The 22,150-nt window shown below is 41.8% G+C and overlaps 1 protein-coding gene across 1 annotated transcript; it reads right to left on the bottom strand.

Moving 5' to 3' along the window:
• Positions 1–205: 205 nt before the first annotated feature.
• Positions 206–21,912, bottom strand: LOC106565531 (5'-AMP-activated protein kinase subunit gamma-1). Its single transcript, XM_014132768.3, has 13 exons — positions 21,630–21,912; positions 19,658–19,709; positions 4,093–4,193; positions 3,913–3,994; positions 3,743–3,801; positions 3,467–3,512; positions 3,323–3,377; positions 3,041–3,167; positions 2,615–2,780; positions 2,482–2,519; positions 2,174–2,320; positions 1,831–1,936; positions 206–1,663 (listed from the first exon to the last, which is right to left on the bottom strand). The coding sequence occupies exons 1-13, from the start codon at positions 21,636–21,638 to the stop codon at positions 1,653–1,655; spliced, it is 999 nt and encodes a 332-aa protein (XP_013988243.1). The 5' UTR covers positions 21,639–21,912; the 3' UTR covers positions 206–1,652.
• Positions 21,913–22,150: the final 238 nt, after the last annotated feature.

The following is a 22,150-nucleotide window of genomic DNA, read 5'->3' as shown; positions in this document are numbered from 1 at the left end:
CAAAAACGATTTCCATTAGTGCCTTTTGGTGTGTCTTCCAATGCAACCTTTCTACCCCTCATTCAAATCAGAACAAAGTTCTGGCTTAAGGTCTATCCCCTGATCATCTCATTACCCTAAGTTAGTGTTGTATCACAACCTACAGCCCCAGTTACACAACCCTACTGCTCCACCAAAACGTACATAACAAATAATTACAGGAAACTGCAGAAAAACAATTTATTGCTCATGCATTTAATTACAATTCACATTAGGAAGAAAAAAAAATATTTACATACTTGTACACATCTTATTCATACCTTAAAACCAGTGAGCAAAAGTCCATTTTGAAAAGTTAAATGTACTGAGTCAATGGCCCAAGAAAGTCCCTTTCATACATGGTTTGCCCTCTGAGAACGTGAAAAGGAAAGTACGGGTAGTAATGAAAGGCTAAAATGGAATAAAGGGACTGTCCAAAATGTCAACTGCTTCACCGAATTACCCAACACAATCAGGATGAATATCTCAGAAGCACTCGGATACATCCAATCAGAAGACAGGCAATTGTTCACAAGCGAAAGTGACTGAATCCATCATGATCAATCCACACACTCACACTGCATGTTGTTAAACTTTCTAGAAAGAAATCTTGAGTAAAACTTAAAGGCAAAATAATCTCATCTAGCGCTAGAAGGATTTTGAGGAACACCGCTAAGCAAACCCTAAAAGCACAGACTCGTGTTACTGCCATAAAAATGTCTCCAGTCTTCTGGGTCAGACAATGTGAGTGTCAAATCAAACAAGGACACACTGAGCAAAACCATAACACTCCAATTCACATGACACTTTACAAACTGAAGAGGAAATAAGAAAACATTGTGAAATGTACGCTATGCCAAATAGCAAATCAGAAACAACTCGTGATTACATAAGTCAGTTGTATGTGCATCGATATATTAGAAATAAAATTAATCTACAGCAGTGCCAACTCGGACATTCCAGACTTCACCTACTGTAACCAAAACAGCAGAGTTGCTGTGGTAGCTTCCAGTACTAAAATATATATATATCCACTGTGACATACATGATCTTTTGCTCCATGATTGGCTAGTTGTGCTTTATAGACTCCAGCCCTATAGGATGATGGGGGAAAAGGAATGCTGCTCAGTTAAGGGCCAGGGTGGAAAGTTACCGACTCCTCTCTCCAGTGTCTACAGACCAAATGGGAGAGAACGGATAGGGAATGGATCTGTCTGAAAAGTGGATAATTGATACCCTTCACATAACTAGACATCATTCCTGTACTGAATCGGTCCATCACCTGCACCAATAGAGGGACACTAGGTTGTGTTGGGCCACTCAGAGTGGACAATACACATATAGCTCCACTCCATTGGCCACTTCTGGTCCGGCTTCTTGTTTGGTTTTGGCTTGGTTTAAAGTGTCCCTTGGTACAGTATGTGTCTATATTGCTGAATTGAGAGTCAATGGGATTCACATTTTTGTGCAGAGAGAGATCCTCGTGTTCAAGACGTACATTTGTACAGGAGGGGTTATGTTGACAGATTCCTATCTTTCCCTCTCCCACGTCACTCCAATTTCTTCCACTCCTCCAGGATCATCCTCCTCTCTATTTATCCTCATCTTTTTGGAGGCTTCCCTTCATCACTCCCTTAAGCAGTTCCTGAAATACAAACACCAGATAAATCACTTTATTTCACCTTAAAGTATTTCATTCCTTTAAAACCACAAAACTATTTTAAGACATTGCTTCACAGGGACTGAGTTGAAACTTAATGACGTTTTCATTTGATTCATCAAGGTCAGTGCATAGCGCAGGTTTGTGTTTACCCTTGTCTCCATCTCCATTAGTGAGCACCAGTGCCTGGAGGATGTCTGAGAGAGAGACGATACCCTTCACCACCTCCTGCTCATCAACCACCACCAGCCTGTGCACCTGAGAGAGAGACAAACCATAGGTTACACAAACTAAAGGCTTAGCAGTTGTTCCACCTTCAAGTAAGGTGATGTTGACTTAGTAATGGCAAGGTTAGATCTCAGCACCGGTGTATATATTACATTATGATTGTGTGTACTAGTTGTATTGACCTTGACAAACTCCCAAGAAACTGTTTAAATTGTGGACCCAAACAGTAATAGAATGTGTTTACACAGGCGTCTCCGTCTCTCTCACCTCTGCCTCTACCAGTCTGTTGATGATGGACTCCAGTGTGTCGTGTGTGTTGCAGGTGAGCACTCCCTCAAAATACTGAGAGCGGTGCTGCAGTGCTTTGGTCACAGTCACATCCAGGTTGTTGTATGTCTTCTCTGCAGCTAGGTTCTGTGTGGGGGACATTATTACTTCTCAATGCTGCTTGTTTTCAGTACTCTTTGCCTGTCTCTCAAACACCCACAAAGAGCTAAAACAACTATATTTTCTGCTGATCAGTGACTATACTGTTTAAATACGGCTCATTGGTAGCACAGCTGTCCAGTACTTACAATGACATCAAATTTGGAGTAAATGTCCACCACTCGTCCTGTGTGTTGAGAGAAAGACATGAGTACTACATACCATATCAGGGTCAGAAGTCATATTTATCCCTTCATTCAACAAAAAGTCCCCCCTACTCACCATTGTCATCGACGACAGGCAGGGCAGACACTCTCTGCTCCACGAAGATGCCCAGTGCTGTGTAAAGAGGTGTGTCAGAACGCACCACTGCAATCTTATGGAATGTTCCAATGCCCAGTTCCTCTAGAGTCTGGCCTAAGAAAGCAGGTTTCGGCATCTCCGATATCTGGGAATAACACAAGGTTACACTAATGTAAGTGGCTTGAAAAAAAATCCCAAATTAAACACAATATATTACCTCACCACAATCAATAAACATTGGGGTGTGGATTTCATTAACAAGGCCTACAGTCCTAGTACTGTTCGTCTTAACTTCTATCCTGCCGAGAATGCAACCTTGAGATGTCAAGGAACAGCAGGTGATAAAACGTGGTGAGAGAGATGAACGGGGAGAGCGTGAGAAAGAGGATCACAAAAGAGACTCACAAAGAGCTTGAGGAACTTGAGGATCCTCTTGTGAGTGAGGATGTAGAGGGTGTTCCCTGTCAGAGGGTCGATCACAGGCAGTCTGTGGATCTTATTCTTCAGCAGAGACGACACGGCGTCATACAGACTGAAACAGGGAAGGAGAAAGGGGAAATTAAAATACTTTTGTGACCGTATCAGGGCCCTTTCAGACAAACATTAGTGCCAGTCAGTAACTGAATTGAGCTCTGGCTACTTGAACCAACTGTCCAGTGACAACCCTCACCATGGCAGTAGACCTACCTTTCATTGGGGGATATGCTGACTAAGGGCTTGAAGGAGTCTTGAAGGTAGACTTCTATGATGAAGGAGAACAGAATAGGCACTTGTTAGCCTTATGCCAGTAGATGATCAATCACTTATTACACAGTTACTAAATGCCCTTACCTCTCCACGTCTCTATCTTGTGCTCCTCCAGCTCATATATCTGCACCTGAAACATTAAAACAGGTGAAAATGCTGACTAACAGAGGAAGGGTAGTGAGAGGCATGAAGGTCAACTGTTCATTAGATAGGATGTAAGTGCTGCAAATCACTTGTCGCACCTTTCCAACCTCCACCACCACTGATATGATTAAAATGTGAAATTGAGATAGGGAATGCTATAAACAAGCAAGCATAGAAACAGTGGAAGACGAGGGCAGGCTGAAAGCTAGGCCTTACCAAAGGAGACTTGTAGTAGCGATGGAGGATGTTGATGAAGTCTGTGATGGTCAGCATGCCTGCAGTGAGAGATCAGCAGGAGAACAGAGTCAACTCCACTCATTGTGCATAAAAAAATAAAAAAATTAAAACACCCAAAAGCCCAGGCAACAATGAACTGTCTTTCTTACCTACAAAGCACTGCTTCTTACAGTCCCAGAGTGGTGCTGCTCTCACCCCATTGGACACCAGAGCGAAAAATGCCTTCTTTACCTACAGAGAGATCAACCAAGTTATAGACAAACACAAAGCAGCGTCTTAGGTCTAGATTCATTTGACAGAAAAGAGTTAAAATCAGGATGTGGTCTTGCCTGCAGTGAAGTATCGAACACCACCAACTTGGAGCTGGTAGGCACCAAGTCATAGCACCGATGAGACTTCATAAACCTGGTGTAGACATTATAATCCGAGTCTGAGGACAAGAGGGAAATGGGTTCAATGTACTGTGCATTCATTATATATTATATATTTAATTTTAAGAGCTGCCTCAATACATTCCAAAATTTGTCAATGTAACACTGAGGATTCCTTCCTACACAGGCAACATAATACTTTTACAAACTCAAGTGTGTGTGTGTTTATATATCTATATCTATATATATCTATATCTATATATCTATATCTATATATCTATATAAATTATCTATATCTAAATTAATATCTATTTATATCTATCTATATATCTATATAAAAATAAAAGAGCAATCCACTCCAAACCAATAATTCCTATGATTTACATTCCTGAATAACTAATATATGAGAACAACATTTTTGGTGAACATAAGTTTCATTTTGTCGTTATAATAAAATTGGGGGCAACGTGAGAATCGTTGTGGAAATCTGTTGCAGCTAAATCGACCACAAAACACACAATGCGGTGCTCTCTCTCTGGTCAAGCTGGAAAGCTAACATGGCTACTACACACATGAAAAGTTTTTGGATCCCCTGGTTTAGATCACGTGTCCCTCGTGAGTCTGGGTACCAGTCTTTTTTAGCTAACATTCCATTCCTGTCATTTGCCAGAGAGACTGCCTTTCAGCAATTTCAACGTTCAATATGCAGCCGGATTTACAGCGCAGTTGCTGATTGGTAGTTGGAAACATTCATATTTTCCATAACAATGTTACGGAACATGGGCGTAACAAATTTTGGCGCAATATAGAATTTGAATTTTATGAACAATAAACGATACTGTTACGACCTGCTGCAGTCATTCTCGTCAGGAGGCAGTGTCAATGGAAGATCATGTCGTTCAAAGTGGCTACAAAGGCCTAATTATGAGAGAAAATAAAAGCAAAACTGGCACCTGTCGTCATTCCTCGCACATAAAGCTGATCATCAGGACTTGCTTTGATTTTTTTTTAATGTTATGCTAATTTCAGTTATATTATTTGTCCCTCCTCTCTTAAGTGATGGAGTCTAGAAAGGCTACTTGAGGAACATTTCTGAATGGACATTAGAGAACTAGTGAATTCACACACATCCTAAAAAGGACTCAAAGCTACCAGCACATCTCAAACACACAAATCACTTTCTCCTTCCATAAAACATTTTCTAAACCTAGGCTCACCTCAAATCTTGGCTGTAGTCCATCAGAAAGTAGCCCTAGGCTACATTATAGCATAATGCTATAACAGCCAATGTTTCATTAAATACTTTTTTATTGCACATTTAATTAAACTGACGCATTTGGCGATGTTCAACTTCAATTCATTGGCACGTGCATCAGACAAAATCATTTTTGGGTCCCTGGCTTGCATAGCACAGGTGGAAGTTCATGACAAGTCTCTGATTTTCTTGAAGGTCTATGTCCCTAGAGTTGGAAAATGCAGTGCAGCAGTGGTAACTGTGTGCATTACTCTCATTCCTCCATCCCAGAAATGATTTCCCCATACGAGATTCTACCCTATGACAAATAACGACAGTATACAAAAAGTTATTGCTCACGTATATCCTTTAATCATATATCTTTGGAAAGCTTTCATTCACAGCTATCAGTGACATTTTTTGAATATTCAAGTCAACAGAACCTTGACCTTTGACCTCTAGGGTACATATCAGAATTGCCTGTATAGATTATTTAAAAAAAGAAAACCCTGATACATTTGAATCATGTTTGACACGTGGTTCTTCTGAAAGGTCACAAAATTACCTACATACAGTGCCTTCGTAAAAACCCCTTGACTTTTTCCACATTGTTACGTTACAGCCTTATTCTAAATTTGATAACGTCCCCCCATCAATACCCCATAATGACAAAGCGAAAACAGGTTTATACATTTTTGAAATGTATTTTTTTTTTTTTTAAATATCACCTTTACATAAGTAATCAGACCCTTTACTCAGTACTTTGTTGAAGCACCTTTGGCCGTGATTACAGTATCAAGTCTTCTTGGGTATGATGCTACAAGTTTAGCTAGCAGTTTTAAGGCTTGGGGGGGCGGGGGGGTAGAAGGTGTTCAGGGTCCTGTTGGTTCCAGACTTGGTGCATCGGTACCGTTTGCTGTGCGGTAGCAGAGAGAACAGTCCAAGACTTGGGTGGCTGGAGTCGGTCCATTTTTAGGGCCTTCCTGACACTGCCCCGTATAGAGGTCCTGGATATACACACTACCCTCTGTAGTGCCTTGCGGTCAGATGCCAAGCAGTTGCCATACGAAGCGATGAGCAGCCAATCAAGATGCTCTCATTGGTGCAGCTGTAGAAATTTGAGGATATGAAGGCCCATGTCAAATCTTATCTGTGTGGACCATGATACCTTAGGGATGTGGACACAGAGGAACTTGAAGCTCTCGACCTACTCCACTAAAGCCCTGTCGATGTGGGTGTGCTCGGCCCTCCGTTTCCTGTAGTCCACGATCAGCTCCTGTCTTGCTGATGGAGAGGTTGCATTACATTTTTCATTTAGTAGACTCTAATCCAGAGCGAGTTACAGTAGTGCATACATTTTTCATAGTTTTTTCGTACTGGTCCCCCGCATGCGGTATTTCTTATACGTGTCCGGATTAGTGACCCATTCCTTGAAGGCGGCAGCTCTAGCCTTTAGCTCAGTGCGGATGTTGGCAGTAATTTATGGCTTCTGGTTAGGATATGTACGTACGGTCACTGTTGGGACGACGTTGTCAATGCACTTATTAATGAAGCCGGTGAATGATGTGGTAAACTCCTCAATGCCATCGGATGAATCCCGGAACATATTCCAGTCTGTGCTAAAGAAAGTCATGTAGTTCTGCAGCCACTTCCGAATTGAGCTCGTCACTAGTACATCCCGTTTGACTTTTTGCTTGTAAGCCGAAATCAAGGGGATAGAGTTATGGTTAGATTTGCCAAATGGAAGGTGAGGGAACTTTGTATAAAACTGTGTGTGGAGTAAAGGTGCTCTAGAGTGTTTTTGCCTCTAGTGGCACAGGTAACATGCTGGTAGAAATTAGGTCAAACGGATTTTGGTTTTCCTACACCGAAGTCACTGGACACTAGGAGTATTGCCTCTGGGTGAGAATTTTCTTGTTTACTTATGGCCCTGTATAGCTCCTTGAGAGAGGTCTTAGTGCCAGTGTCGGTTCGTGAAGGTAAATAGACAGCTATGAAAAATATAGATGAAAACTCTTCCAACTCTGGTGAGCGAAACGTCGAGACTTCCTTAACCTGTTAGGGCTAGGGGGCAGTATTGACACGGCTGGATAAAAAACGTACCCGATTTAATCTGGTTACTAGAATATGCATATAATTATTGGCTTTGGATAGAAAACACTCCAAAGTTTCTAAAACTGTTTGAATGGTGTCTGTGAGTACAAAAGAACTCAAATGGCAGGTCAAAACCTGAGAAGATTCTGTACAGGAAGTACCCTGTCTGACCATTTCTTGGCCTTCTTTGCCATCTCTATCCATTACAAAGGATCTCTGCTGTTACGTGACACTTCCTACGGCTGCCATAGGCTCTCAGAAGGCGGCAAAAAGCTGAATCGTGGCTTTGCAGGCTCTGGCTGAAAAAAAGTAGCGCGTTTGGGTAGTGGCTGGTTACAGTACTGTGAGACTCAGGCTCGTGCCCGCGTCGACCGAAAGCTTTGTTTTCTTTCCTCTGTTTACCTAAACGGAGATTCCCGGTCAGAATATTATCGCTTTTTTACGAGAAAAATGGCATAAAAATTGATTTTAAACAGCGGTTGACATGCTTCGAAGTACGGTAATGGAATATTTAGAAATTGTTTGTCACGAAATGCGTCGTGCTCGTCACCCTTATTTACCCTTTCGGATAGTGTCTTAAACGCACGAACAAAACGCCGCTATTTGGATATAACAATGGATTATTTGGGACCAAACCAACATTTGTTATTGAAGTAGAAGTCCTGGGAGTGCATTCTGACGAAGACAACAAAGGTAATCAAACTTTTGTAATAGTAAATCTGACTTTGGTCAGGGCTAAACTTGGTCGGTGTCTAAATGGCTAGCCGTGATGGCTGGGCTATCTACTGAGAATATTGCAAAATGTGCTTCCACCGAAAAGCTATTTTAAAAATCGGACACCTCGATTGCACAAAGGAGTTCTGTATCTATAATTCTTAAAATAATTGTTATGTTTTTTGTGAACGTTTATCGTGAGTAATTTAGTAAATTGTTAGTAAATTCCCCGGAAGTTTGCGGGGGGGGTATGCTAGTTCTGAACGTCACATGCTAATGTAAAAAGCTGGTTTTTGATATAAATATGAACTTGATTGAACAAAACATGCATGTATTGTATAACATAATGTCCTAGGATTGTCATCTGATGAAGATCAAAGGTTAGTGCTGCATTTAGCTGTCTTCTGGGTTTATTTGACATTATATGCTAGCTTGAAAAATGGGTGTCTGATTATTTCTGGCTGGGTACTCTGCTGACATAATCTAATGTTTTGCTTTCGTTGTAAAGCCTTTTTGAAATCGGACAATGTGGTTAGATTAACAAGAGTCTTGTCTTTAAAATGCTGTAAAATAGTCATATGTTTGAGAAATTGAAGTAATAGCATTTCTAAGGTATTTGAAAATCGCGCCACGGGATTCAACTGGCTGTTTCGTAGGTGGGACAAATTCGTCCCGCCTAGCCCAGAGAGGTTAACCCTATGATGAATAGACAATTGCAAATAATTAAATTCTTCCAATAGAAATAAAACAATTAAGTTACGAATTTAACTTTAATGAAATGAGTTGACTATTCACATGGGATGATTTCACGGAACAACAAAAGGGAATATTGAATGATCCCCAACGATCCATCGCATCTCCCAACAAACATTCTCAACAAGCGTCCCTTTTTCAGGACCCTGTCTTTTAAATATAACTCGTAAAAATCCAAATAACTTCACAGATCTTCATTGTAAAGGGTTTAAACCCTGTTTCCCATGCTTGTTCAATGAACGATAAATAATTAATGAACATGCACCCGTGGAACGGTCATTAAGACACTAACAACTTACAGACGGTATGCAATTAAGTGATGAAAACTTAGGACACTAGAGAGGCCTTTCTACCGACTCTGAAAAACACCAAAAGAAAGATGCCCAGCGTCCCTGCTCATCTGTGTGAACGTGCCTTAGGCATTCTGCAAGGAGGTATGAGGACTGCAGATGTGGCCAGGGAAATAAATTGCAATGTCTGTACTGTGAGATGCTTAAGACAGCGCTACAGGGAGACAGGACGGACAGCTGATCGTCCTCGCAGTGGCAGACCACGTGTAACAACATCTGCGGGACAGGTACAGGATGGCAACAACAACTGCCCAAGTTACACCAGGAACGCACAATCTCTCCATCAGTGATCAGACTGTTCGCAATAGGCTGAGCGAGACTGGACTGAGGGCTTGTAGGCCAGTTGTAAGGCAGGTCCTCACCAGACATCACCGGCAACAACGTCGCCTATGGGCACAAACCCACCGTCGCTGGACCAGACAGGACTGACAAAAAGTGTTCTTCAGTGACGAGTCGCGGTTTTGTCTCACCAGGGGTGGCGGTCGGATTCGCGTTTATCGCCAAAGGAATGAGCGTTACACCGAGGCCTGTACTCTGGAGCGGGATCGATTTGGAGGTGGAGGGTCCGTCATGGTCTGGGGCGGTGTGTCACAGCATCATCGGACTGAGCTTGTTTTAATTGCAGGCAATCTCAACGCTGTGCATTACAGGGAAGACATCCTCCTCCCTCATGTGGTACCCTTCCTGCAGGCTCATCCTGACATGACCCTCCAGCATGACAATGCCACCAGCCATACTGCTCGTTCTGTGCGTGATTTCCTGCAAGACAGGAATATCAGTGTTTTTGCTGAGTTTACATCTGTAGAAACTCAAGTTTTGGTTGTCTTCCTCTCAGGCTTCCATGTCTTCTCCCTGGACCTCAACGTCCACCTCTTGAACATCAGACTGAGGCTTCATCTTCACTGTCACTTTCTAATCTTGTTAAAGATGGCTCGTTGTCAGGCTCAGCAAGCCTCAAATTTGCCCGGATGGCCACCAATTTTTCAACCCTTGAATTGGTCAGTCTGTTGCGTGCTTTGGTGTGTGTGTTCCCAAACAAGGACCAGTTGCGCTCTTAGGCAGCTCATGTTGGTGGAATTTGGAGGATGATGGAGGCAACAGGGGAAAGAGCCTCAGATCCACAAAGTCCCTTCCACCAGGTGGCTGATGAGATGTTGGCATGACTGCCATATTGCATCTCCATCCCAAAGCCCTTGCTTGGAAGTTTACTTGGCCAGACTGCCAAGAACGTTGCTCTCATCCAGACTAAGGTTGCGAGACACGGTAGTGATGACACCATAGGCCTTGTTGATCTCTGCACCAGACAGGATGCTCTAGCCAGCATACTTGGGGTCCAACATGTATGCTGCGGCGTGTACGGGCTTCAGGCAGAAGTCTTCAAGCTTTTTGATGCATTTCAGAACTGCAGTTTCCTCTGCTTGGAGAAAGCGTAGTGGGCAGGGCAGTACAGATTTCCTCTCTTACCTCTGCAAGCAGAGTCTGAACATCAGACAGGACGGCATGGTCTCCCTCAATCCTTGGAATGGCTACTGCTATAGGTTTCAGGAGTTTCAGGCTGGTTACCACTCTCTCCAAAAATGCATCATCCAGGAGGATCCTCTTGATGTGGCTGTCCAAATGGGCAGACTGTGATATGGCCATTTCTTGGAAAGAGACTCCTTCCCTTCCAGGAGATTGTCAATCATGATGACAACACCACCCCAATGGGTGTTGCTGGGCAGCTTCAATGTGGTGCTCTTTTTCTTCTCACTTTGCTTGGTGAGGTTGATTGCTGCTATAACTTGATGACCCTTCACATACCTAACCATTTCCTTGGCTCTTGTGGAGTTTATACATTGTTTTCAGTGCCATGATGTCCTTGAGGAGCAGATTCAATGCATGAGCAGCACAGCCAATGGGTGTGATGTGAGGGTAGGACTCCTCCACTTTAGATCAAGCAGCCTTCATGTTCACAGCATTGTCTGTCACCAGTGCAAATACCTTCTGTGGTCCAAGGTTATTGATGACCGCCTTCAGCTCATCTGCAATGTAGAGACAGGTGTGTCTGTTGTCCCTTGTGTCTGTGTGCTTGTAGAATACTGGTTGAGGGGTGGAGATGTAGTTAACTATTCCTTGCCCACGAACATTCGACCACCCATCAGTGATGATTGTAATACAGTCTGCTTTCGATATGCTTTGCTTGACCTTCACTTGAACTCTGTTTAACTCTGCATCCAGCAAATGAGTAGATCAAGCATGTCTGGTTGGGGGGTGTATGCTGGGCGGAGAACATTCAGAAATCTCTTCCAATATACATTGCCTGTGAGCATCAGAGGTGAACCAGTTGCATACACAGCTCGAGCAAGACATTCATCTGCATTTCTGACTATGTTCCTCCATTGAGTCAAAAAAACTTCTGATTCCAGGAGGACCATGTGCTGTTGCTATCGATAAGGTGTCCGATTCATCATTTTCACCTCGAATAGAAGTAGAGGGACTTTTGTCAGGGGTTGCTTGTTGAGAGCGGTGAGAGAACTTTATGCACTTGGCCAGATGATTCTGCATCTTTGTTGATTTCACATACGATTTGGCCCTGTATTTGCAAATATACACAGCTTTTCCTTCTACATTAGCTGCAGTGAAATGTCTCCACACATAGTGCCTGTGACATCTTCTTGTAAAGATTAGGGAAAAAATGAGTAAAAAACAAACATACAATTCCATGTACAGATATAGTTCCGCAGTTAGATTAAACAACTCCTTTCTAAGATACACGTTTTAAAATGAAACGTACGGAAACATGTGAATTAACACTCCGTTAGCAGGCTCAAGCAAGCTAAAACCCACATGATGGCAAAAACTAACTAGCAGAAATTGTTAACAAGTTAGAAATGATTTAAACACACTTTGCTGTAGGCTATTTACTAGTTAACAAAATAATAATGTACGTCATTAAATATATTCACCCCACCCAGTATTGTAATCAAAACTTACCAGAAAGCATGTAGTCCTTGGCTCAGACAGTGTAGTAGTGTGGGCTCAATAGCATCTCATTAGTGTGCAAGATCTTGAGAGTCAGCTGTACGTGATGGAAGAATGCACTGTGCATGCAAAGGGTTGCAAATCTATTGAACTGGGGATAGTTTAACTAAAATATGCCACAAGACCTAGAATTGCCTTGTGTATCCCACAAAAAAGGTTCACTGTTAAGCTAACTTTTTTGACGAATTTAAGCAAAATTCCCAAAATTCCCGTGCTTAACCTGTTGGGGCTAGGGGTATTTTCACGGCTGGATAAAAAACGTATCCGATTTAATCTGGTTACTAATCCTACCCAGTAACTAGAATATGCATATACTTATTATATATGGATAGAAAACACCCTAAAGTTTCTAAAACTGTTTGAATGGTGTCTGTGAGTATAACAGAACTCAAATGGCAGGTCAAAACCTGAGAGATTCCTTTACAGGAAGTGGCCTGTCTGACCATTTCTGGAACTTCTTTGCCATCTCTATCTTTTACAAAGGATCTCTGCTCTAACGTGACACTTCCTACGTCGTCCATAGGCGCTCAGAGCCCGGGAAAAAACAGAATGTCGTCATCCCAGCCCCAGGCTGAAACACATTATCGCCTTTCTCAAGTGGCCGATCAAGGGACTGTGGGCTTAGGCGCGTGACCTGGCCGCCCCCGTCTTTGTGATTTTTTCCTCTGTTTGCCGAAAAGGAGATTCCCGGTCGGAATATTATCGCTTTTCTACGAGAAAAATGGCATAAAAATTGATTTTAAACAGCGGTTGACATGCTTCGAAGTACGGTAAAGGAATATTTAGAATTTTTTTGTCACAAAATGCGCCATGCGTGCGACCGTTATTTACCATTTCGGATAGTTTCTGGAACGCACGAACAAAACGCCGCTATTCGGATATAACGATGGATTATTTGGGACCAAACCAACATTTGTTATTGAAGTAGAAGTCCTGGGAGTGCATTCTGACGAAGAACAGGAAAGGTAAGACCATTTTTCTTATAGTAAATCTGATTATGGTGAATGCTAAACTTGCTGGGTGTCTAAATAGCTAGCCCTGTGATGCTTAGAATCTCTATGTCCTATGTACTTAGAATATTGCAAAATGTGCTTCATCCGAAAAGCTATTTTAAAATCGGACATAGAGTGCATAGAAGAGTTCTGTATCTATAATTCTTAAAATAATTGTTATGCTTTTTGTGAACGTTTATCGTGAGTAATTTAGTAAATTGTTAGCGAATTCCCCGGAAGTTTGCGGGGGGGTATGCTAGTTCTGAACGTCACATGCTAATGTAAAAAGCTGGTTTTTTATATAAATATGAACTTGATTGAACAAAACATGCATGTATTGTATAAAATAATGTCCTAGGGTTGTCATCTGATGAAGATCAAAGGTCAGTGCTGCATTTAGCTGTCTTCTGGGTTTTTGTGACATTATATCCTAGCTTGAAAAATGGGTGTCTGATTATTTCTGGCTGGGTACTCTGCTGACATAATCTAATGTTTTGCTTTCGTTGTAAAGCCTTTTTGAAATCGGACAGTGTGGTTAGATTAACGAGAGTCTTGTCTTTAAATAGCTGTAAAATAGTCATATGTTTGAGAAATTGAAGTAATAGCATTTCAAAGGTTTTGAAAATCGCGCCACCGGATTCAACTGGCTGTTACGTAGGTGGGACGAATTCGTCCCGCCTAGCCCAGAGAGGTTAACTTCCCATGGAAAATGTCAAGAAAAATTGCAACCCTAACACATGTTCATGTCATCGTTACCAATCAACTGCATTAAATTTAAAAACGACTGACTACCACCACCGATTTCTGTATGCTAGCTATTCGATATACCAGCTTATTCGAACGGGAGTTAGCATTTAGCAGTTACTTCTAAACCTGAAAAGGGACAACTTCTACATGTTCAGCAGTGAAAATAGCCAAATCAGACTTAAGTAGCCACATTGTGAGCCTGTTACAATACATAAATCATGATGGATTTTACGAATATCCACTTTGTTGAATGTGCGCCAATTTGGTCAATGGAACATTCCATTGACTACTTTGCTGCAACTATACGTGAGCAAGAACATGTTGTATACTGATACTGGGATTTTACACTATGATAAACAATTGTAAAAAAAAAAGTGATAACAGAAAGCTACCATTGCTGCACTGCTCTCACACATTTTCCAACTCCAGTGACAGACCTTGAAAAAAACAAAAAAACAACAGACATCGTTGGCCCAAGTGAGCTGAACGGCCCAAATTTGGGGGCCTGGCTCATGGACTATAGCGGTCGCCTAAATTCACTGGAGTAGGCTAGGTCTAATATATAGTGCCTTCAGAAAGTATTCATAACCCTTGACTTATGCCACATTGTTGTGTTAGACTGAAAAAAAAAAAAAAAAGACGAAATACTTCTCACCCCAATCTACACACAATACCCCATAATGACAAAGTGAAAACATGTTTAGACATTTTTACAAATTTATTGAAAATAAAATACAGAAATATATAATTTACATTAAGAAAAAAAAAAAGTCCACCTGTGTCCAATTCAATTGTTTGGAACATCATTCAGAAATAAACACTGTCTATTTAAGGTCCCACAGTTGACAATGGATGTCAACATACTGGGGCTCCCGAGTGGCGCAGCGGTCTAAGGCACTGCATCTCAGTGCTAGAGGCGTCACTACAGACGCTCAACAGTCTCTACAGCACTTCACCAATCTGGGCTTTATGGGAAAGTCGCCAGACGGAAGCCACTCCTGAAAAAAAGGTACGACAGCACGCCTGGAGTTTGCAAAAAGGCACATGGATGAGTGAGCATAAGGCAAATATTCTGTGGTCTGATGACAAATGTAACTCTTTAGCCTGAATGCAAAGCGCTATGTCTGGATAAAACCAGTCACAGCTCACCACCCATCTAACACCATCCCTACCGTGAAGCATGGTGGTGGAAGCATAATGCTATGGGGATGCTTTTCAGAGGCAGGGACTGGGAGACTGGTAAGGATAGTGAACAATGAATGGAGCCAAAATGTGACAGACCGGCTCAAATCGGTCTTATGTAGGAAAATTTGAAAAAAAGTTTTTTTACATTGGATAACAGTAGAGACTCAGAGCTACAAAATGGTACAGCGTACACTACAGTTGAGGAACAATGGGAAAGTAATTCTGCTTTTAATATTTTGGTACTACTATTGGAGAGACGTTCTTTGTCTACACCCATTCAGCATCGTTTACACCCCCTTAAGGTTTAGCCCCACCCATCTCTTTAAGGGGGAATAGAGATACTAAGGGCAGGCATTTATTTCAAGTACAGAGGAAGGGACAGAAGAGGCTATTTTTACAAGATTAATGGTGGGACACTGCCAGTTGAATAAGTCCTTAAATGTGATAGGAAAGCATCCAACAGGAAAGTGTGATTATTGCCAGGAAACAGAGACCGTGGAGCATGTATTGCTACAGTGTGGGCAGTATCAGAGGGAAAGAGAGAGGCTGAGATCTAGTATGAGGGAGAAGGGGATACAGGAAATTAGGTTTAAAATAGTATATTGAGTAGAACGTCATTAGATAGTCTATATAGTTTCTTCCTGTCTCTGGCCCACACTTCAGTACAGTAGCTGGCGGTAATGCACCATAACGTTGGATGCCAACTGCCGATAAAGCCCACCGAAGAAGAACCTCTTTAATGGTGTATCCAAGCATTCTGTACTAAACAGCAGCGGTCAAGCACCAAAGCTAACTTTCTAGCTACTTCCAGACACAAATCAGAGAACAGCTCACTGAACATTACTCACCCTAGCAGAGCTGGTTAGGCTGTTATGTTATCCAGACGTTGGTGACTGCAACTGTGCTATCAAATTGTCCGTTTGTAAATTCAGAGTGTTTCGCTCTCTGGAGCATTCAGAGCGCACACTGGACGCTCTGGCCGAGGAGTAGGGTTGATCCGAGCGTTCTGACCTCACAACGGCAGTCAAGCAACCAAGATAACTGGCTAACATTGGCTAGTTTGCTAGCTACTTCCAGACAAATGAGAGAACACCCCACTCTGACCATTTTAGGCTGTTTTCATGTTATCCAGAATGTTGGTGACTAACTGCTGCTGGCAACAATGTAATTAGGGTTTGTCAAAATTAGAAATGTGTAATATCTGAAAATGTAGCTAGCTAGACTATCATTCATGGATGGACTCGTCTCCTGTCAGATGCCAATGAACTATAATCCCAACTCATGACGTTACTACCCTGCAGGCAGCTAAACAACCAGGTTCAATGTTAGATAGCTAACATTAGGCTATAGCTAGCTAAGCAAACGGGTCTGAGATACGAATAATAAGATCATAAATGTAACGTTAGCTAGCAAGCCAGCAAGCTAACGCTAGCAAGCTAACAGTACACTAACTTGAAATGAAACCACTGTCAAAATTAGAAATGTGTAATATCTGAAAATGTATCTAGCTAGCTCTTACCCATATACATCATTCATGGATGGACGCATCTCCTGTCGGATGCCATGGTTTCCCTTAGTTTGAAGATATAATCCGGAGACAGGTGTTTTCTCCATCCCCTTAGCTATCATACTCGAATTCCACTGATTTCAAAACTGGGTCCTCCAGAAAGTGGAGAGCAACACTTATGCAGTTTTACTACACAACAAAAAAAAATTTAAAGCTGCGTTAGACGGGATTTACCTACAAATACTGACCAGCTCAAACAGACAGAAGCGTGTTATATGGCACGCTTCTAGGCTCGTAATTGAACAATTGTATTTACAGATGGCATACAAGTGTGTGATTAAGTTTGTTATTAAGGCACATGAAAGTTCACAACGTAGGTACATGACGTAATGACGCCACGTAAAATTGCCCGCTACACGTGCAACACAGCATTCCAAACCTAGCCCAATGTCTGCTGTGTGGATCAAGCAGTCAACAAGTCGAGCAGTCATTTGAAAGAGTAAGAACATTTCAGCGAGACAACTCAAAAGGTGAAATCCATTAATAATGCCAAGATAATGGAATTCATTGCCCTTGACAATCAACAGTTCTCTGTCGTGGGTGATGTTGACTTTCGCCGACTGGTCGAGCACTGGTACACACTACCAAGAGCGCTATTTTTCAGATGTTGCCCTACCGGAGTTACACAGTAATAGCATCACTGCTATTAGCTTCACGACATACATACTATGGAACACCATTTGGGTCTGTGTGTCAAAAAAGATACAGGAGCACTGTCAAAGCTGTACAAAAAAAGTCTGCAAATAAGCAAATACCGGCCACGAACGATGTGTTTACAATACCGCATAATTTGTTCGACCGCAACTTCTGGGGTAGCTAGCTTTAGCTTGGTACCTAGCTAGCACCAATACAACCAGCCTGAAAACAAATGACCAGTAGAAACTACAGTCATTTTCATTCTTAGCAATGATTTAGGAATCCTTGTAAGTACTAGCTAGGTTGCCACTTGTTGTTCGCCTATTGAAATTGAACTTCAGTTCATGAAAATAAATAGCTAGCCAGCTACTTAACCCTGTTGCCCAAAGCTAGCTAGCTTCATCTTGCTAGTGAGGCTCGACCGGACCGTGTTATGTGTTGTGAAGCTAGCCACAATAAGGATTAGCCACAATAGTGGAATTTGTGGTTTGCTAACCACAAAGTCCACTATTGTGGCTAATCCTTATTGTGGCTAGCTTCACATAGATGGGTCCGACCACCATTAATCAAATATGAACAGTCTTATAAATTAGGGTTATTTTAGATGATGACACCTAGCTATATAGTAAGCTAGCTAACTAAAGCAAAACAACAATCTGTTTCAGTAGCTATGTTTTTGGGGAAGAACATTGTCTGCATCCACGAGCTAGCCAGCTCTTTTTTTATGACCAGGACTGTAGGTGCGCGAGACAACTTTACCAGCATCATATCATACGTATCGATGAATCGTTGCGACATATGAAATACAAGTGATAGTGTAATTAATGTGTAATAACTACATAAAAAATGTATGAACGCATTAAATTATTATGTGACGTGCAGTCATATTCGGGTCCTGATTGGTCAAAGTGTTATTTGACTGGTCAAATAGTGTTATTTGACATGTATCTTTTTGGACATGCAACGGCGTTCCATAGAAATCCTGGTTGAGAATGAAACGACTGAACAAATGAACAACGAAACAGCACAGCAAGTAAGTGAAAGAAATAGGTTTTGATTATGTTTTACTGGTAATGGGGACATACGTAAATGCCAACAAAGTAACTTTTTGGTCAGTGTGGTGTGTGTGTAACCTTTAACTAGGCAAATCAGTTAAGAACAAATTCTTATTTACAATGACGGCCTAACCCGGACAACGCTGGGCCAATTGTGCGCCGCCCTATAGGACTCCCAATGACGGCCGGATGTGATACAGCCTGGAATCAAACCAGGGACTGTAGTGACGCCTCTTGCACTGAGATGCATTGCCTTAGACCGCTGCGTCCATGGGTGTGTGTTAACTATTTAACTATACTAGAATGCTTAAAAAGGCCGCAAAATTATTATAATCGGTATTGTTTTTTTAGGCAAGGAAAATATCAGATATCGGTATCAGCCAAAAATATATCGGTGCATCACTAGTTAGAATGTTTCCAATCAAACGTATGAATTAAGTTTAAACGTTTTCCTATCAGACTTATTTGCATAAACATTTAGATGATAGCTCTGAGGGGTTTTGAAATCAGGATCAAATCCTCTGACCTCATCGAGATTATTAATGTTAATTTTTGAAAACTGCCGAAAAGGCATTATCTTTGGCAAATGACAAGAGTGGAATGTAATAGCTGAACAGAGAAGGCAACCAGGCTAGAGGTCAAGTAGTCTTGAAAACATGACCATAGACGTAGTTCCTCTATGCCAAAAGGGTCCATCATTGAAACCAGACCATAGCCACTGTGTTGCCTAGGGTCGGGTTTTCAAGACTAGAGGACGAGCTGGGAGGAGGAAAAACACATTGCGCGATGGTACTTGAAGGAATAAATGAGCTGAATAATTTGCTCCACTGTTTAGTTGTCAGCAAATGTATACTTTGTAATGCTGATCGACGGATAGATATGCCCATACCGTCTTTTAACCGATTTGGCGATCTGGAGTGCAGGTAATCGTTTTAAAAGCGTTATGAAATGTGATAGGGGATAACAAACAATCTCCATTGAGGGGAACCTTATGACATAGTATGTCACATTTCATTTCTAGGGTGGATTATCCATTTAACAATTTCTCACCATGCATAGGATTAAGATTGCTCCATCATGCATACCCTAGCTATTTATCCTAAAGGATAGCTACAGACAGCAATGAAAGGATAAATAGCTAGGCTACGCATTAAAAGTAAAATAAGGTTCTTTACCTTCTAGAAGTGGCTCCTTTTTACAATCCACATCATCAACAGAAAGTGGAATCTGAAAGAGGGTCAGAGTGTTGGTTCATTGATTCATTTTAACTACACTTAACAAAAATATAAATGCAAGATGTAAAGTGCCAGTCCCATGTTTCATAAGGTGAAATAAAAGATCCCAGAAATATTCCATATGCGCAAAAAGCTTATTTCTCTCATTTTGTGCACAAATGTATTTACAACTCTGTTAGTGAGCCAAAATAATCCATCCACCTGACAGGTGTGGCATATCAAGAAGCTGATTAAACAGCATCATTACACAGGTGCACCTTGTGTTGGGGACATTAAAAGGCCACTCTAAAATGTTGTTTTGTCACAACACAATGCCACAGAAGTCTCAAGTTGAGGGAGCGTGCAATTGGCATTTGACTGCAGGAATGTCTACCAGAGCAGTTGCCAGAGAATTTAATGTTAATTTCTCTACCATTGGCCGCCTCCAACATTGAATTTGGCAGTACGTCCAAACAGCCTCACAACCGCAGACCATGTTTAACCAAGCCAGCTCAGGACCTCCACATTCGGCTTCTTCACCTGCGGGACTATCTGAGACCAGCCGTTTGCTGGAGTCAATGTTGTGAACAGAGTCCCCCATGGTGGCGGTGGGGTTATGGTATGCACATGCATAAGCTACGAACAATGAATACAATAGCATTTTATCGATGGCAATTTGAATGCACAGAGATACCGTCATGAGATCCTGAGGCCCATTGTCGTGCCATTCATCCGCCACCATCATCCCAATTCCAGGAAGCTGAAAACGGCCCAGTTCTTCCATGGTCTGCATATTCACCAGATATGTCACACATTGAGCATGTTTGGGATGCTATGGATTGACATGTACGACAGCGTGTCCCATTTCCCGCCAATATCCAGGAACTTAGCACAGCCATTGAAGATGACTGGAACAACATTACACAAGCCACAATCAACAGCCTGAGGCAAGATAAGTCATACCAGATACTAACTGGTTTTCTGATCCACGCCCCTACCTTTTTGTGGGCATCTGTGAACAACAGATGCATATCTGTATTCCCAATCATGTTTAAGCCATAGATCAGGGACTAATGAATTTACTTCAATTGACTGATTTCGTTATTTGAACTATAACTCCGTAAAACCTTTGCAATTGTTGCAGGTTGCGTTTATATTTTTGTTCAGTGTAATTGCTGCGAAATGCCAAGGAAATGACATCACTTATGTTTCCTCTACAAAACCCAGTGCTTTTTATATTACCACCAATATGTTAGTCTTGGCTAATCATCGCCTGCCTTATATCAGGAATATGAACTAGCAAACATACTGCTGTCGTGAAAGTGGTTCAATCATGTTGGGTTGCTATTCCTAACCCAAAATGTAACTAACACGTGGGAGTCATTGCCTAACTGTCCTTGTCGCATTTAGATAGAAGAACCTTTGGACAGAAAGATAACGCGTTCGCCAACAACAGGCTTAGCTGGATCACATGAGAACTTGTTCTCAACTAGCCTACCTGGTTAAATAAAGGTGAAATAAAATAAACACTAGCTAGGATAACGGTACTAGACAGTTCAGTTCCTGCTGTCAATGTAGCGTTAGCTAACACAATAGCTATCCAACGTTAGTTCACCTAGCGAAGTAGAATAAGATAAAACTTATGAACTGCTGACATAACTAGTAGGGCTTGACAATGTCAATAGCCAACGATGGCCACCAATTTGGTATGTTAAGTATCCATGTAAACTAGTTAGCGCTAAGAAGTGAACGCTACTGACTGAAATGTGACAACAACAAGGATGCAACCATTTAACGTTAGCTAGCCACTACTAATGAACTTGGTACGCTGACTAGTTACGAAACACAACCATAGATAACGAAGTTGATCTTGCTAGCTGTAGCTAACGAATATGTGTCAGCTTGAACGTTGCTGGCGGTGTAAGCTACTTACACACTCCATTTTCCATTCACTGTCTCGTCCTTGCTTGGTCCTGTAAGGTAGCGAAGTAAACCACAAAATGTTCTTCTCACGCCGGACTTCTTCCCGAGGTATCTGTTTGTTAAACTTAGCTGGACTGATAGCTGAAATGAACGACGAGAAAGATGCCTTGGAATGACTGGAACTCCCCCGGAAACGCGAGAGATTGCGATTGCCCCCGCTAACAGTACTTCCTTCTGATTGCGCATGACCGTGAAGAAAGGGTGAGACGGGGTAAAAGGGGTAGCCTGGGTACCATTCTATTTAGCTAACATTCCATTCCTTGCCACTCCTTGTCATTGCCAATGAGACTGGCCTTTTGGCAATCTTCAAATATTAACATTTTATCATTAATGAGCTCGAGGAGAACAGTGGATTTGATCTTGATTCGATAACCCTCCCTGCTTTCATCCAATCACAAGGTTTATGGAAATTACACTGATAAGAAAACGTTCTAATTTAATTCATACATTTGATTTGAAACATTCTAACAT

The sequence above is a fragment of the Salmo salar genome, chromosome 12 (genome assembly GCF_965601325.2).
Source record: "Salmo salar chromosome 12, fSalSal1, whole genome shotgun sequence".
Lineage (NCBI taxonomy): Eukaryota > Metazoa > Chordata > Actinopteri > Salmoniformes > Salmonidae > Salmo > Salmo salar.
Note: the sequence above shows the minus strand (reverse complement) of the source record. Positions and strands in the feature narration are given on the sequence as shown.

Excerpts from the sequence above, each read along its gene's own strand:
- LOC106565531 (XM_014132768.3), bottom strand. Across the intron at positions 3,378-3,466 it reads CAAGATAGAGACGTGGAGAG|AAGTCTACCTTCAAGACTCC; the intron begins GTAAGGGCATTT and ends CCTTCATCATAG. Across the intron at positions 2,781-3,040 it reads TCAAGTTCCTCAAGCTCTTT|ATATCGGAGATGCCGAAACC; the intron begins GTGAGTCTCTTT and ends TGTTATTCCCAG.